Source organism: Lolium rigidum, chromosome 3 (assembly GCF_022539505.1).
Source record: "Lolium rigidum isolate FL_2022 chromosome 3, APGP_CSIRO_Lrig_0.1, whole genome shotgun sequence".
NCBI classification, from domain to species: domain Eukaryota; kingdom Viridiplantae; phylum Streptophyta; class Magnoliopsida; order Poales; family Poaceae; genus Lolium; species Lolium rigidum.
In genome coordinates, this window is record NC_061510.1 from 86,806,845 (window position 1) to 86,824,220 (window position 17,376).

Below are 17,376 nucleotides of genomic sequence, written 5' to 3' on the forward strand. Positions count from 1 at the left end.
GTAAGGGGGTCTAGAGTTTCTCCTTGATCAATTTCTCGGATCTCTTGACTTCAAATACTCAAAGAAAATGCAGTGTGTGGACATTTTATTTTTATGCAAGTGTGTGAACTTGTCCAGTGGCTTGTTGCATGTAATGGTGGGCGGTGGAAATTTAATCAGACTGCGCTAGGAGCGTAAGCCAAGCATTCATTTGCAAGTTCCAAGAAATAAACGCCATTTTTGCACAATCACAATCTTGGTGTGAAGCACCAAGATGGCAAATGCAGACTACGCGGTCATGATCAATGCCTAGCATTTTTGCAGGCAACGGTGGGCAGTGGAAATTTTTGCTCAGTGTGTGCTGCTACAAGCGTACGTTGAACATTCATTTGCAAGCTCCAAGAAATATTGCACGATCACAGTGTTGTCCATCTTGGTGTGAAGCACCAACATGGCGGTGCATACTACTCAGCCATAATGCCTACTTGCCTAGCATGTTGGCTCACTTACCTAATACTACTATGATAAACACTGAAACGATATTGTCCGGGAGTTCAGTTTTATGCACACGCCAGTTATGTCACGCCATTATTTTCTTTCTTTCTCTTGTGCAATGTACGTGATCCCGGCTTGTATCCTTTTCCGTGTTCCGGCCATCAGTCACCATAGTCATGGCACGCACATGGACATGGTTGCTGCAACCCAACCAACCCCCTTTTATCATACATAAACCATGAACCGTGCGTTGCTTATGAGCCACCCTGACAGATGAAGCACACCACATCAGTGAAGAGCCGCACGCACCGACTCTCTGTCCCGTTTGAAAATTTGAAACTTCACCGGCTTCGTTCAAGGGGAAGAAACCCCCTCCACATTTTCTTCTCAAAACGGAAGCGCAAAACACATGACTGATCTGTCCAAGAGAGATGCAGCCAGCCAGCCACCAGTAGAGCCTCAAAGACAATTTTGGGTCAAATTGTATTACGTTCATCATCTGGCAGGTGGCATCGATTGATTTCGTTGACAGCGATGCAGAATCAGGCCTAGGTAATTACAGCGCTCTTTTCGGAAAAGCTGATTACAGTACAGCTCGGTCGCTAGGAAGAAAGGTAGAATCACGGAGGAAATGATCACTAGATCAGTACTACTGGTTAGTGAGTACTGACGTTCCACTAGGAAATCCGTAAATCCACCGCTAGTTTTTCTTTCCCCTCAAGCTGTTTCACGTGAGCAGAAGCCAGTACCAACATCAAGAGCTCATGAGCCCGGTCACACTAACACTGTCACGCCGTCCTATATATACCCATGCAGACCACCCCTTCTCTTCATCCAAATTCGTCATTGTTTCTTCCTCAGATCACTTCTTCTGCAGGACTAGGAGTTCTGCCATCATGGGGGCTCGGCTGGTTCCTGCTCGTGGAGCTGCTGTGCTCTTCGGTGCCTTGGTTGTGCTCTCGGCCGTCGTCAGCTTCGGTGCGGCCGCGCTGACGCCGACGGTCGTGGTTGGCTCCGTCAAGTGCTTGGACTGCTCCCCCAACGACGTCAACGCTGAGGATGCCTTCAAGGGTAAGCGCAATTGGTTCTATACATCTCGGTGTGCCCCTGGAAACTTTGGCCTTCTCACAAAACGGCAGTTTACCAATTCATGTAGTGAATGTAGTGCTAGTTTAATTAGTCCAAGAAACTCACTAGGAGTTTTCACATAGGCTGTAAGATGTAGCTGTAGCAGAAGTTTTTATGCCCAAAACACAATTCCGGTATGCATAGTAGGCAGGCTGCAGAAGCAGAAATGCCCAGCTGGGTATCATCTTTGCTATTGTGCATACAAGGTTGGGCCGTATCATAATCAACTCGACAGTGCAGTTTAGTTCTCAAATTTAGACGGCCCACAGCGCGACCACAAACTTCTACTAATAGTTGTTTTTTTTCTGCACATCCCGCACTGCAGGGCTTCTAGTCGCCGTCAAGTGCAGGTCCGGCGCTGGGCAGACCTACCAGACGCAGATGTTCGGACTCCTCGACGACAATGGCGCCTTCAGCATCCCGCTCGTGCCTGGCATCCAGCGCGACGACGACGAGTTGGGCCACGACTGCTTCGCCCAGCTCCACAGCGCGCCCGACACGCCGTGCGCCGGGCTGGCGCCTCCCAAGATCGGCCCCAGCAGCCAAGGCGCCGGCTACCTCGCCGTCGCAGACGGCACGGTCTTCTCGCCCGTCGCGTGCCTGTGCAAGAAGAAGAAGAAGCACTTCATGATGGGTCCCCCGCCGCCGCCGCCGCAGCCCAGGCCGGAGCCGTCCTACGGCCCCCCGACGCCCACGCCCACTCCTGATCCGACGCCCTCGTACGGGCCACCAACGCCGAAGCCTCCGGCGCCACCGGCGGAGGACGAGCCGGAGCCCTTCTTCCACAAGCACCCCAAGATGAAGAAGCTCATGCACAAGAAGAAGCCGTGCCCGCCGCTAGGCGAGGAGGACAAGCAGCCCAAGAACTGATCTGGTCTACTACTACACTTGCCTCCTGCGTCGAGGAGGGAGCATCGGTCCCTCAGACATTTGCGGATCGATATGTCTGTGATGTTAGTTGATTCTGTTGATGTTGTTTTCTGTTTAGTGATTTGTTGTTTGGTTTAGTTTGTGCCATTGTGTTGGCATTGGTGTTTTAGTTCGCTGATTTGTTTGTGAAATAAAGAAAGTGTGTGAGCTATTCCATAATGATGTCCTGATCTATTCTAACTAGAGCTTTGCATTTCGGAGCTGAAGAATTCATCGGTAACACTTCCGACTTTTGTACTGTCGTTGGAGGGGCTTAGTATTTGTCAAGAGATCAGTGGTAGACTGGTTGTACCTGTTTAACACTGTTGTTGGTAGCAGAGCATTCAGAAAAGAGAAGTAAACAGGGGAACTTCTCATACAGAGTGGCGACAGGCCACGCGTTCCCGACCAGTGCCAAACTGGAGTTTTGATAGCACGCTGCCAGTTAGCGGGACAAGGCGACATGGTGGTTCTATACATCAAGGTCTTGTTCAGCAGCTAATTAATCAGATGCCCTACAAGCCTACGATAATCAAGTATTGCCCACAGCCAGGTGCAGCTAGAAGGAACATGCATCCGAGCACCTCCCCAAATTAATCTCCACTTGAGAGGCAATTAAAGATCACTTTTAGCCTCTGTTTTTTTCTAACCTAGGCAATACATTTTCATTGATTAAGTCGCAAAAGGTTGGACAGTTTATAAGAAAACCTGGCTGAAAGCAATACAACACACAACATACCACATCGGCCCCAAGGCTGCACCTCCACACAAGTCGAAGACCAAGTCGCCCTAGCGATTAAAGACGACAACCAAACACCTCAACACAATACGGCGGTCGAAAAAATTCGGAGCAACATCCACGCTGGCTCTAGGGCCATTCACCGCCTAGCCAAAGACGAAAACAGAACATCGCAGACGCAGAGGAAGCACCAACATGGGAGGCAAAGGGCCCCCACAAGATGCCTCCGGGGAGGAGGACCGAGAGCAACGCCATCGCCAACATTGTCGATGCAGGATTTTCACATGAAATTCAACAAAACCCTAATTGCATCCGCTTGTCCGTCGTAGGTGCATCGGCCCTGCAGCTTGCTGCCGCCAACTACCAATTTACTACACTGGTCCCTCAAGCTAGCTGAACATCCAAGGCGAGACCCCAAAAGGAAAACGACGCAAGAGCGCCGCCTTGCCTTATTTGGATCTAGGGTTTCCCGGGAGAATCTCGAGCGGAGGAAGAACACCGCCATGATGATGCCTTCAACAAGTACTTGGCACCCAAGGGCGTCACTGACAATGGTCCCAGTCGGCCTTCCAGGACAAGGCTTTTGATGAGGGCATCCCATCTTTTGATACAACCAATGTACCTACAACCACACAAATACAAGGACCAATCACTCGAGCTCGTGCCAAACAACTTAACTATCAGGTACTTTCGTTTCTTGGAACTATTCCTCACATGCATGTGAATATAATGCTGCCTAAATCAGATGTGTTTGTTACTCTTAGGAATGATGGACCTATCATGGATGAGAAGGACAAGCATTGCAGCATGATCACACATGGAGGAAATGACAGTAAACATATGAGGATTGAAGAGGACGCTGCAACTGGAGATTTCAAAACTTTGAAGCCACCATAATAAGATATGAAGACATGGACGAAATATAGAGCTTTCCACTTCATAATTTCGTCAATATAGTTACATGGTGCTGCGTCACTTTTAAGTTTGGGCCAGGCCCATGTAATTTTCGCGGGAATTAAGTCAGCCCCTGTTTAGAGTCCATATTGAAGGGGGAAAGGCCTTCTAGGGTTTGGTCCGGCCACCATATGCATGGCTGGTCGAAACCCCACCTTTTCTTCCTTTAAATACCTCCATAGCCGTCACGTTTAGACTCGGATTTTGATTAGATTAAAAGTTAGTCATTGCTGCAACTCTCGTGTACTTCTTTTGATGCCAACGTCCAGAACAAGACTAACTATTCGGAATCCCACCTTATTTAATAAAGCTTTCATCTTTCATCTGCAATATTCTGATTGCAATATTAGTTCTTAGTTGTTCTCGATTTCAGATAGGAATTAAGACCCTCGCTGGTCAGGCAGATCGTGCATCCGCAAGATCAGTAACTCCTGGAGATTGTCCTAGCGATTGCATTGGCGTACGAGCTTTGCACGTGTAGTCGGATCGTCAAGCACGAACTCCACCAACAAATCGACACTATCATACTCTCATCGAAAGATCGGACACCTTTTCCCTATCAAGTGGTATCAGATTTCAGGTTGCTCGGTGTGATTTTACAGTTTTCCTAGTGTAGATTGCATCTGCCTTCATACCCATAAACCCACGAAAAAGCCAAAAATCTATTAGGTTTAGATCATCTGCCCCATAGCTCCTACCACGCCTTGCATTGTCTTTTCAGTTTTGTACAGTTAAATTTGTGTCTGCATCTTCGTGTCGAGTTGCTGGTCTTAGCATATAGTTCCTTTAGAGTTTCGAGTTCTGGTCATATTAGTCACGCCGTCGCCGCCCACTCGCACGATACGCAGATCACCACTGTCACCGCCATATACACCCGCCATATACTTCCGCCACCGCCATATACATCTGCTATATACCATGTTTCCTACCTTGAAACGGTTTCGTCCTGTTTCTCTGCCGCAAAAGAGTCCGTGTAGACTAAGGTTTTTCTGTTTTCCTTAATAGCTGTTGCCTTCTAATTTCGTTCGTGCTGTAGAAAAAACTTCCGTGAGATAAGTTTCGGTCGCCGGTAAAGAATTGTGACGGAGAGCAAAAAAAAAGTCTGGAAACGCCTCCGAAATTTTTTCTGGCTACACTAGTTTTTGACCTTGGCGATCACTTTTCGCCAGTGGCCGTTATAGCGACATTTTTTTGGCGCCTGCGCGCTTTTTGGAGCACATTCTAGAAATTTCGACAATTTTTTTTCTAAGGCTATACTGTTTTAATTTAGACCTCGGGAATCAGTTTGAGACACTCGCCATCATAGTGATATTTCGCATCTCGGTTCGCCACATCATCGCTGCAAGTTGCTTGTGTGTCGCGCCGTGACCTCGTTAGTGTTCTAGGCTCGCGTCTCTAGTACGATCTAGCCTAGGACCAGCACAGTACCGTTGTTGAGCATACTTTGAATATTGCATTAATGTTTTGATAATTGCTGTTTTTGCTACCATATTAGCCTGCCTACAGCTCTACATATTGTCTCCACGTGCTCTGTGTCGACACCCAATAATCTCTTTGGCAAACTTTGGGATAACGATGATCATTGTTGGTTGTTGTATCGCCTTCCTCCTGTTGGTAAGAACTTGTAAGAGCTTCGTATTTTGCTTGACGGATTACACGTGAACCACCATATTCCGTAGTTTATAGGCATATCCATTGTTGCTTGTTGCATACTAACCATGACATGCACAGATTCGGCGACCGTTGACCCGGATAAGATGACGAGTGCAGAGTTGCATGATCAATTCACCCACCTTTTGGGTGGGCATGCCCACGATGTAGATGCGCGCCTTAGTGACGTTGACGCCAAACTCACTGACGCGCTGGATAAGATGGATGGCCCCGAGGAAGCTTTCAACTCCAAGCTCGACGCCAAGTTCCAGGAGGTGTTCGCTCGGTTACCGCAGCCTCGTGACAACGTGCTACGACGCGCACGCCGCGTTCCTCGTGCGGAGGTTCCTGCGGGTACCGCTCCTGCGGCTGCAGCCGCACCTGACGTGCCTTCTGATGAAGGATATGAAGATTATGGAGGGGACGACGAGCTGGTAGATGAGAACGTGCTGGACGGCGATGAGGTCGAACAACCTGCACATGGTCGTCCACGACAATTGAACCGCAACGCTCGGCCACCTCCACGCCGGTACGTGATGATGATCATGTTGCTAAATTTAAATTGAATATTCCGCCGTTTGAGGGTAGATATAATCTTGATGCATATCTTACTTGGGAATTGGAAGTAGAGCAACGCTTTGCATGTTTACGCTACCGTGATCATTTGCGTGTTAGTGCTGCTACTTGTGAGTTTACAAATTTTGCTTCTATTTGGTGGTCTAAGCATTGTAGAGTACATCATGCTAATATTCCTACTACTTAGGTTGGTTTAAAACTTTCTATGCGTACTCGTTTTGTTTCTCCACATTATCAACGTGATTTTCTTAGAAAATTGTTTTGTTTAGAACAAGGAAAAAATTAAGTAGAAGACTATTATCAAGAATTGCAAACTGGCATGATTCGTTGTGTTATTGTAGAGGATAATGAAGCTATGCTTGCACGTTTCTTTGGTGGTTTGAATAAAGAGATTGAGCATATTTTAGATTATAAGGAGTACAACACTATTACTCGCTTGTTTCATCTTGCTTGCAAAGCTGAACGTGAAGTGCAGGATCGTCAACCATCATGGAGAATAACTAATACTTCTGCAGGTCGTACATCGTCATGGTCTCCGCGACAATCAGCGCCACCATCTCGTGGAGCTGCACCAGCACCTACTACCTCCAAGTACACTGGGCCTGCATCACGGACATCACCTGCTGCTACTCCACCACCATCTTCTGGTCCTCCTCGGAGTTCCTCTTCGATGGCTTCCACGGGGAAGATGCGCGACATTCAGTGTCGCAAATGCTTGGGTTTTGGTCACATAGAAAGAGAATGCAGGACCAAACGTGTCATGTTGGTGCATGAAGATGGAGAATATAATTCTGCAAGTGACTTTGATGAAGATACATTGGCCCTTATTGCTGCACGTGATGGCGCCAATTCTGATTCTGAGAGAGAGATGGAGGTAATGGAAGTTGACAATGGTGATCAGTACAAGAGCTTAGTTGCACAACGTGTGTTGATCGTGCAATTGAGCAAATCTGAGCATGATCAACGCCACAATCTATTTCAAACAAGAGGCGTTGTAAAAAATCGAGCTATATGGATCATCATTGATGGAGGGAGCTACAATAATCTGGCTAGTGTTGACATGGTGGATGATACGTCTCAAACGTATCTATAATTTCTTATGTTCCATGCTACTTTTATTACAATACTTGAATGTTTTATACATACTTTACAGCATTATTATACATTTTCCGGCACTAACCTATTAACAAGATGCCGAAGTGCCAGTTGTTGTTTTTCTGCTGTTTTTGGTTTCAGAAATCCTAGTAAGGAAATATTCTCGGAATTGGACGAAATCAACGCCCAGGGGCCTATTTTTACACAAAGCTTCCAGAAGACCGAAAGGGAGACGAAGTGAGGCCACGAGGTGGCCAGACACCAGGGCGGCGCGGCCTGGCCCCTGGCCGCACGGCCCTGTTGTGTGGGCCCCTCGTGATGCCCCCTGACCTACCCTTCCGCCTACAAATAGCCTTCGTCGCGAAACCCCCTGTACCGAGAGCCACGATACGGAAAACATTACTGAGAGGCCGCCGCCGCCAATCCCATCTCGGGGGATTCAGGAGATCGCCTCCGGCAGGGAATCATCACCGGAGGGGCTCTACATCATCATGCCCGCCTCCGGATTGATGCGTGAGTAGTTCATCCTTGGACTATGGGTCCATAGCAGTAGCTAGATGGTTGTCTTCTCCGCTTGTGCTATCATTGTTATAGATCTTGTGAGCTGCCTAACATGATCAAGATCATCTATTTGTAATGCTACATGTTGTGTTTGGTGGGATCCGATGAATAGAGAATACTATGTTAAGTTGATTATCAATCTATCATATATGTGTTGTTTATGTTCTTGCATGCTCTCCGTTGCTAGTAGAGGCTCGGCCAAGTTGATACTTGTAACTCCAAGAGGGAGTATTTATGCTCGATAGTGGGTTCATGCCTCCATTGAATGCGGGACGAGTGACGAAAGTTCTAAGGTTGTGGATGTGCTGTTGCTACTAGGGATAAAACATTGATGCTTTATCTAAGGATATTTGTGTTGATTACATTAAGCACCATACTTAATGCAATTATCTGTTGTTTACAACTTAATACTGGAAGGGGTTCGGATGATAACCTGAAGGTGGATTATTTAGGCATAGATGCATGCTGGATAGCGGTCTATGTACTTTGTCGTAATGCCCTGATTAAATCACATAGTAATCATCGTTGATATGTATTGAATCTTTATTTGTCAATTGCCCGCCTGTAATTTGTTCACCCAGCATGTTAGTTATCTTATTGGAGAGACACCTCTAGTGAACTGTGGACCCCGATCCATTCTTTTACATCTGAATACATTCAACTGCTTTTATTGTTCTTTGCAAACAAACACCATCTTCCACTCGATACGCTTAATCCTTTGTTTTCAGCAAGCCGGTGAGATTGACAACCTCACTGTCACGTTGGGACAAAGTACTTTGATTGTGTTGTGCAGGTTCCACGTTGGCGCCGGTTTCACTGGTGTTGCGCCGCACTACACTCCTCCACCAACAACCTTCACGTGCTTCTTGGCTCCTACTGTTTCGATAACCTTGGTTTCTTTCTGAGGAAAAACTTTCCGCTGTGCGCATCATACCTTCCTCTTGGGGTTCCCAACGGACGTGTACATCTACGCGCATCAAGCAACTTTTTTTGGCGCCGTTGCCGGGGAGATCAAGACACGCTGCAAGGGGAGTCTCCACTTCCAATCTCTTTACTTTTTTTTTGTCTTGCTTTATTTTATTTACTACTTTGTTTGCTGCACTTAAACAAAACACACAAAAATTAGTTGCTAGCTTTACTTTATTTACTATCTTGTTCTTTATATCAAAACATAAAAAAATTAGTTACTTGTCTTTGCTTTACTTGTTTAGTTTACTTTTTGCTTATTTCATCATGTTTCCTCCTAAGTACACTCTAAAAGACATACCGGTAGGCCGAGGGTCTATAATTGGAAGAGATAATATAGAAGATTTTTTCACTCATGTTAGTATAGCTGAAGATTTTGAAGATAGACACTTGGTAGAACTTGCTCCTACTTATGAAATTGCTGTTGCTTCTCTAGTACACATGTTGGAAATTAAATTTGTTAATCTCAATCCTATAATTCAGCATATGTTTCTTACACTCTCTGATATGGAGGAAGGAGAAAAGAAAAATTTTGTCTTAGAAACTCTTCTAAAAGAATTTGGTGGTGTAGCAAGAGAGGCTAGAAAAGTCTTTACTAAATATAAAATGCTTGGTTCTTACACCAACTTTGCTAGTACCCTTGAGAAGATGGACATTGATAGGATAAAGTACAGTAATAATGTTAATGATGGAGGGGACATTAAGACATCAATACCTTGCAAGCTTGTAGGAATGTTCGAAGCACTAGAAAAGAATTACGATTGGATTGTTCCCGAAAATTTATTTGATGAGAATAGCAAGCCTAAGAGTAATGAAAAGGGAGCCTCTGAAACTTACATAGATAAGATAACATGCATTATAGAGGATACTCCCAACTCCCGAGGTAATAATGTTGATGCTTCTTCTCTTGATGTTACTTGATTTGCACTTTCTGCGCCTAGCTGAAAGGCGTTAAAAAAAAGCACTTCTTGGGAGATAACCCATGTTTTATTTTATTTACTGTATTGTTGAGTCTTGGAAGATGTTTACTACTGTAGCAACCTCTCCTTATCATGTTTTTGTGCCAAGTAAAGTTTCTATGTTAAAGTTGATGCTATATTTGGGATCGCTGCGCAGAAACAGCATTGCTGTCTGTCACGAATTCTCGCAGAAGTCTCTGTAAAAAAATCGAAAAAATCTGCGAATTTACGAGCGTGATCCTCAGATATGTACGCAACTTTCATTAGTTTTGATTTTTTCCATTTGAGCAAGTTAAGTGCCCCTTTAAGATTCGTCTTTACGGACTGTTCTGTTTTTGACAGATTCTGTCTTTTATTTCGCATTGCCGCTTTTGCTATGTTGAATGAGTTTCTTTGTTCCATTAACTTTCAGAAGCTTTGTGAAATGTCCAGAAGTGTTAAGAATGATTGTGTCACCTCTGAATGTGTGAATTTTTGGTTATGCACTAACCCTCTAATGAGTTTGCTTGACGTTTGTGTGAAGGAAGTTTTCAAGGGTCAAGAGAAGAGGATGATATACTATGATCAAGAAGAGTGAAAGGTCTAAGCTTGGGGATGCCCCGGTGGTTCATCCCTGCATATTTTAAGAAGACTCAAGCATCTAAGCTTGGGGATGCCCAAGGCATCCCCTTCTTCATCGACAACATTATCAGGTCACTTCTAGTGAAACTATATTTTTATTCCATCACATCTTATGTTCTTTACTTGAAGCATCGGTTTGTTTTTATTTTCGTTTTGTTTGAATAAAGTTGAATCCCACCATTCTTATATTGGAGATATTACGCTCCGCTTTTTCATATGGAACCCTTGTGTTCTTAATTGTGCTTTAATGTTCATGGCGAAAGCTAATTGCTTTGTTAAATTGCTATTTGGTTGGAATCGGAAAATGCTGCATATGATTTGGCAATTTGGCAATTGTTTGAGCTCGCATAGATCATGTTTAAGCTCTTGCATCATGTAGTTTAATCTATTAATGAAGAACTACCGTAGAGCTTGTTTAATTTGGTTTGCATGATTGGTCTCTCTAAGTCTAGATATTTTTCGGGTAAATTGTTTGAACAACAAGGAAGACGGTGTAGAGCCTTATAATGCTTGCAATATGTTCTTGTGTGAGTTTTGTTGTACCTGTTCATACTTTTGTTTGCTTCAAACAACCTTGCTAGCCCAAACCTTGTACTGAGAGGAAATGCTTCTCGTGCATCCAAATACCTTGAGCCAAAACCCATGCCATTTGTGTCCACCATATCTACCTACTATGTGGTATTTTTCTGCCATTCCAAAGTAAATTACTTGAGTGCTACCTTTAAAATTTCATTCCTTTACCTTTACAATATATAGCTCATGGGACAAATAGCTTAAAAACTATTGTTGTGATGAATATGTAGTTATGTGTCTTAATTCTTATAAGTTTCTTATTGAGCGGTAACCATGTTTCTGGGGACGCCATCAACTTTACCTTTGTTGGATATCATGTGAGATGCTATGCATGTTCGTCTTGTCTGAAGTAAGTGCGATTTCATGATCAAATGGTTTGAGTATGCATATGTTAGAGAAGAACATTGGGACGCTAACTAAAGCCATGTATCATGGTGGAAGTTTCAGTTTGGACATACAACCTCAATCTCTTATGAGAATATTAAGCTGTTGTTGAATGCTTAAGCATTAAAAGAGGAGTCCATTATCATTGTCTATGTTGTCCCGGTATGGATGTCTAAGTTGAGAATAATAAAAAGCGAGAAATCCAATGCGTGCTTTCTCCTTAGACATTTGTACATGCGGCATAGAGGTACCCCTTTGTGACACTTGGTTGAAACATATGTTATGCGATGATAATCCGTGTTTTCGAGCTAAGTAGGACAAGGTGCGAGCACTATTAGTACTCTATGCATGAGACATGCAACTTGTAGGAAGTATTATGCATAGCACATATGAATTATTACTACCGTTGACAAAATTGTTTCTATGTTTTCAAAACAAAAGCTCTAGCACAAAAATAGTAATCAATGCTTCCCTCTGCGAAGGGCCATTCTTTCACTTTATGTTGAGTCATTTTACCCACTTCTTTCTATCTTAGAAGCAAACACTTGTGTTAACTGTGTGCATTGATTCTTACATGTTTACTTATTGCACCTGTTATATTACTCTATGTTGACAAATATCCATGAGATATACATGTTACAAGTTGAAAGCAATCGCTGAAACTTAATCATCCTTTGTGTTGCTTCAATGCATTCTACTTTGAATTTATTGCTTATGAGTTAGCTCTTATGCAAGTCTTATTGATACTTGTCTTGAAAGTACTATTCATGAAAAGTTTTGCTATATGATTCATTTGTTTAGTCATTATCTTTGTTAGCAATCTTTTGTTCAGATCACTCCATTCATCTCATATGCTTTACAATAATGTTGATCAAGATTATGTTGGTAGCATGTCACTTCAGAAATTATTTGTGTTATCGTTTACCTACTCGAGGACGAGTAGGAACTAAGCTTGGGGATGCTTGATACGTCTCAAACGTATCTATAATTTCTTATGTTCCATGCTACTTTTATTACAATACTTGAATGTTTTATACATACTTTACAGACATTATTATACATTTTCCGGCACTAACCTATTAACAAGATACCGAAGTGCCGATTCTTTGTTTTTCGCTGATTTTGGTTTCAGAAATCCTAGTAAGGAAATATTCTCGGAATTGGACGAAATCAACGCCCGAGGGCCTATTTTTACACGAAGCTTCCGGAAGACCGAAAGGGAGACGAAGTAGGGCCACGAGGTGGCCGGACACCGAGGCGGCGTGGCCCGGCCCTGGCCGCGCGGCCCGTTGTGTGGGCCCCTCGTGACGCCCTCGACCTACCCTTCCGCCTACAAATAGCCTTCGTCGCGAAACCCCACGTGCCGAGAGCCACGATACGGAAAACATTGCCGAGAGGCCGCCGCCGCCAATCCCATCTCGGGGGATTCGGGAGATCGCCTCCGGCACCCTGCGGAGAGGGGAATCATCACCGGAGGGGCTCTACATCATCATGCCCGCCTCCGGATTGATGCGTGAGTAGTTCATCCTTGGACTATGGGTCCATAGCGGTAGCTAGATGGTTGTCTTCTCCGCTTGTGCTTTCATTGTTATAGATCTTGTGAGCTGCCTAACATGATCAAGATCATCTATTTGTAATGCTACATGTTGTGTTTGGTGGGATCCGATGAATAGAGAATACTATGTTAAGTTGATTATCAATCTATCATATATGTGTTGTTTATGTTCTTGCATGCTCTCCGTTGCTAGTAGAGGCTCTGCCAAGTTGATACTTGTAACTCCAAGAGGGAGTATTTATGCTCGATAGTGGGTTCATGCCTCCATTGAATGCAGGACGGTGACAGAAAGTTCTAAGGTTGTGGATGTGTTGTTGCTACTAGGGATAAAACATTGATGGTTTATCTAAGGATATTTGTGTTGATTACATTACGCACCATACTTAATGCAATTATCTGTTGTTTACAACTTAATACTGGAAGGGGTTCGGATGATAACCTGAAGGTGGATTATTTAGGCATAGATGCATGCTTGATAGCGGTCTATGTACTTTGTCGTAATGCCCTGATTAAATCACATAGTAATCATCGTTGATATGTATTGAATCTTTATTTGTCAATTGCCCGCCTGTAATTTGTTCACCCAGCATGTTAGTTATCTTATTGGAGAGACACCTCTAGTGAACTATGGACCCCGGTCCATTCTTTTACATCTGAATACATTCTACTGCTTTTACTGTTCTTTGCAAACAAACACCATCTTCCACTCGATACGCTTAATCCTTTATTTTCAGCAAGCCGGTGAGATTGACAACCTCACTATCACGTTGGGACAAAGTACTTTGATTGTGTTGTGCAGGTTCCACGTTGGCGCCGGTTTCACTGGTGTTGCGCCGCACTACACTCCTCCACCAACAACCTTCACGTGCTTCTTGGCTCCTACTGGTTCGATAACCTTGGTTTCTTTCTGAGGGAAAACTTGCCGCTATGCGCATCATACCTTCCTCTTGGGGTTCCCAACGGACGTGTACATCTACGCGCATCAGTGGAGAAGCTTTCTCTACATATGAGACAACGCACACACCCATATTACATTCAATGGTTTGAGAGCTCTCGGAAGCTCAAGGTAACAAGAACTACACGTGTGCATTTTACTATTGGTACATATTCTGATTTTGTTGATTGTGATGTTATACATATGCAAGCTTGTTCTTTGTTACTTGGTAGACATTGGCGATTTGATAGAGAATCTGTTCATAATGGTAAAACTAATCAGTATTCTCTTATGCATGATGAAAAGAAAATTGGTCTCAAACCTATGACTCCTGAACAAATATTAAAAGACGATCTTGGTAGAGCTAGTAGAGAAAAAAACGAGGAGAAACATAAGAGTGAAAATCATATTGTTGCTGCAGATTTTGTGCCACATAAGACTAATACTACATCTGATTCGAACCATGCTACTGAAATTCGTTTGAAAAATCCTTATTTTCTTGGTAGCAAATCTGATATTGCTGAACTTGATGTGAACACTACTCAATGTATGTTGTTATTTTCAAAGAAGTTATGTTTTCATTTGAGGATATGCCTCCTTTACCACCTGCGGTTGCTAACCTTTTGCAGGAATTCATTGATGTGTTCCCACAAGATATTCCACCTGGACTACCACCTATTTGTGGTATAGAACACCAGATTGACTTGATTTTAGGAGCTTCGCTGCCCAACCGTGCGCCATGTCGTACCAATCCTGAAGAGACCAAAGATATTCAGCGACAAATTCAAGTTCTACAAGATAAAGGTTACATTCGTGAGTTTCTTAGTCCATGTGTTATTCCTATTATTTTGGTACCTAAGAAAGATGGTTCTTCGTGCATGTGTACTGATTGTAGAGCTAATAATAATATTATCATTCGATACCGTCACCCTATACTATGTTTGGATGATATGCTTGATGAGTTGAGTGGTTCTATTATGTTCTCTAAAATTGATTTGCGTAGTGGTTACCACCAGATTCGTATGCAATTAGGAGATGAATGGAAAACAACGTTTAAAACTAAGTTCGGTTTATATGAGTGGTTAGTAATGTCTTTTGGATTAACTAATGCTCCTAGTACTTTCATGAGACTGATGAACGAAGTTTTACATGCTTTTATTGGACATTTTGTGGTGGTATACTTTGATGATATTCTAATTTATAGCAAATCTTTGGAGGATCATTTGAATCATTTACGTGTTGTTTTTAATTCTTTACGTGATGCACGTTTGTATGGTAATCTTGAGAAGTGCACATTTTGCACCAATCGAGTTGCGTTTCTTGGCTATGTTGTTACAGCGCAGGGTATTGAAGTTGATCCAGCCAAGATTGCGGCAATTGAGAGTTGGCCGCATCCCAAGACGGTCACACAACTGAGGAGTTTTTTAGGCCTCCCTGATTTCTATAGGCGCTTTATGAAAGATTTTGGATCCATTGTTGCGCCGCTGAATGAGCTTACAAAGAAGGATGTGCCCTTTGTTTGGGGCGATGCACAACAAGACGCATTCATGATACTGAAAGATAAGTTAACACATGCTCCATTACTCCAACTTCCTAATTTCAATAAGACTTTTGAGCTTGAATGTGATGCTAGTGGAATTGGTTTGGGAGGTGTGTTATTACAAGAGGGCAAACTTGTTGCATATTTTAGTGAGAAATTGAGTGGGCCTAGTCTGTACTATTCTACTTATGATAAAGAATTATGCGCTGGTTCGGACATTAGAAACTTGGCAACATTATTTATGGCCTAAAGAATTTTTTATACATTGTGATCATGAATCTTTGAAGCATATTCGTAGTCAAACTAAGTTGAATTGTCGCCATGCAAAGTGGGTTGAATTTATTGAGTCTTTTCCTTATGTTATCAAACACAAAAAGGGTAAAGATAATGTTATTGTTGATGCTTTGTCGCGCCTCAACTTGAATTCAAGATTTTTGGATTAGAAACTATAAAGGAACAATACTTGCATAATGCTGATTTTAAAGAATTGTTGCTGAACTGTAGAGATGGTAGAACATGGAACAAATTCATCCTCAATGATGAATTTGTGTTCTGTGCTAACAAGCTATGCATCCCACATAGTTCCGTTCGTCTTTTGTTGTTGCGGGAGGCGCATGAATGAGGATTGATGGGTCACTTTGGTGTGAAGAAGACGGAGGATGTACTTGCTTCACACTTCTTTTAGCCACGTATGCGTCGAGATGTTGAGAGATTTGTGGCACGCTGCACTACATGTCAAAAAGCTAAGTCTTGACTTAATCCACATGGTTTATATATGCCTCTTCTTGTTCCTAGTGTACCTTGGAAGGATATTTCTATGGATTTCGTTTTGGGATTGCCTCGTACATACAAGGGGAGGGATAGTATCGTTGTTGTTGTGGATCGGTTTTCTAAGATGGCACACTTTATTCCATGTCACAAGACTGATGATGCTACACATGTTGCTGATTTGTTCTTTCGCGAAATTTTTCGTTTACATGGTGTGCCAAATACTATTGTTTCTGATCGTGATACTAACTTTCTTAGCCATTTTTGGAGATGTTTATGTGCTAAGTTGGGGACTATATTGCCGTTTAGTACTACATGTTATCCCCAAACTGATGGATAAACTGAAGTAGTAAATAGAACATTGTCTACTATGTTACGGGCTATTTTGAAGAAGAACTTAAAATTGTGGGAAAAATGGTTGCCTCATATTGAATTTGCTTACAATCGTTCGCTGCATTCTACCACTAAGATTTGCCCTTTTGAGATTGTGTATGGTTTTGTTCCACGTGCACCTATTGATTTTATTGTCTTTACCATCTTCGGTGCAAAATAATTTGGATGCTACACAACGTGCTGAACTGATATTAAAATTGCATGAGACTACTAAAAACAACATAGAACGCATGAATGCTAAGTATAAAATTGCTGGGGATAGAGGAAGAAAGCATGTTGTGTTTGATGTTGGTGATCTTGTTTGGTTGCATTTGCGCAAAAATTGTTTTCCTGAATTGCGCAAGTTTAAGTTAATGTCATGCGCTGCTGGTCCTTTTAAGGTGTTAGAGAAAATCAATGATAATGCATACAAACTTGAGCTTCCTGCAGAATTCCGGTTAGTCCTATATTTAACATTGCAGATTTAAAGCCTTACTTTGGTAAGAAAATGAGCTTGCGTCGAGGACAACTTCAATTCAAGAAGGGGAGCATGATGAGGGCATCACATCTGTTGATACAACCACTGTACCTACAACCACACAAATACAAGGACCAATC

General features: G+C 43.0%; 1 protein-coding gene across 1 annotated transcript; it reads left to right on the forward strand.

The window, feature by feature from the left end:
• The first annotated feature begins 1,370 nt into the window (after positions 1-1,370).
• Positions 1,371-2,472, forward strand: LOC124698627 (proline-rich protein 4-like). The gene is made up of 2 exons (XM_047231107.1): positions 1,371-1,545; positions 1,928-2,472. Exons 1-2 carry the CDS (start codon positions 1,371-1,373, stop codon positions 2,470-2,472), a joined length of 720 nt encoding a protein of 239 aa, XP_047087063.1.
• Positions 2,473-17,376: the final 14,904 nt, after the last annotated feature.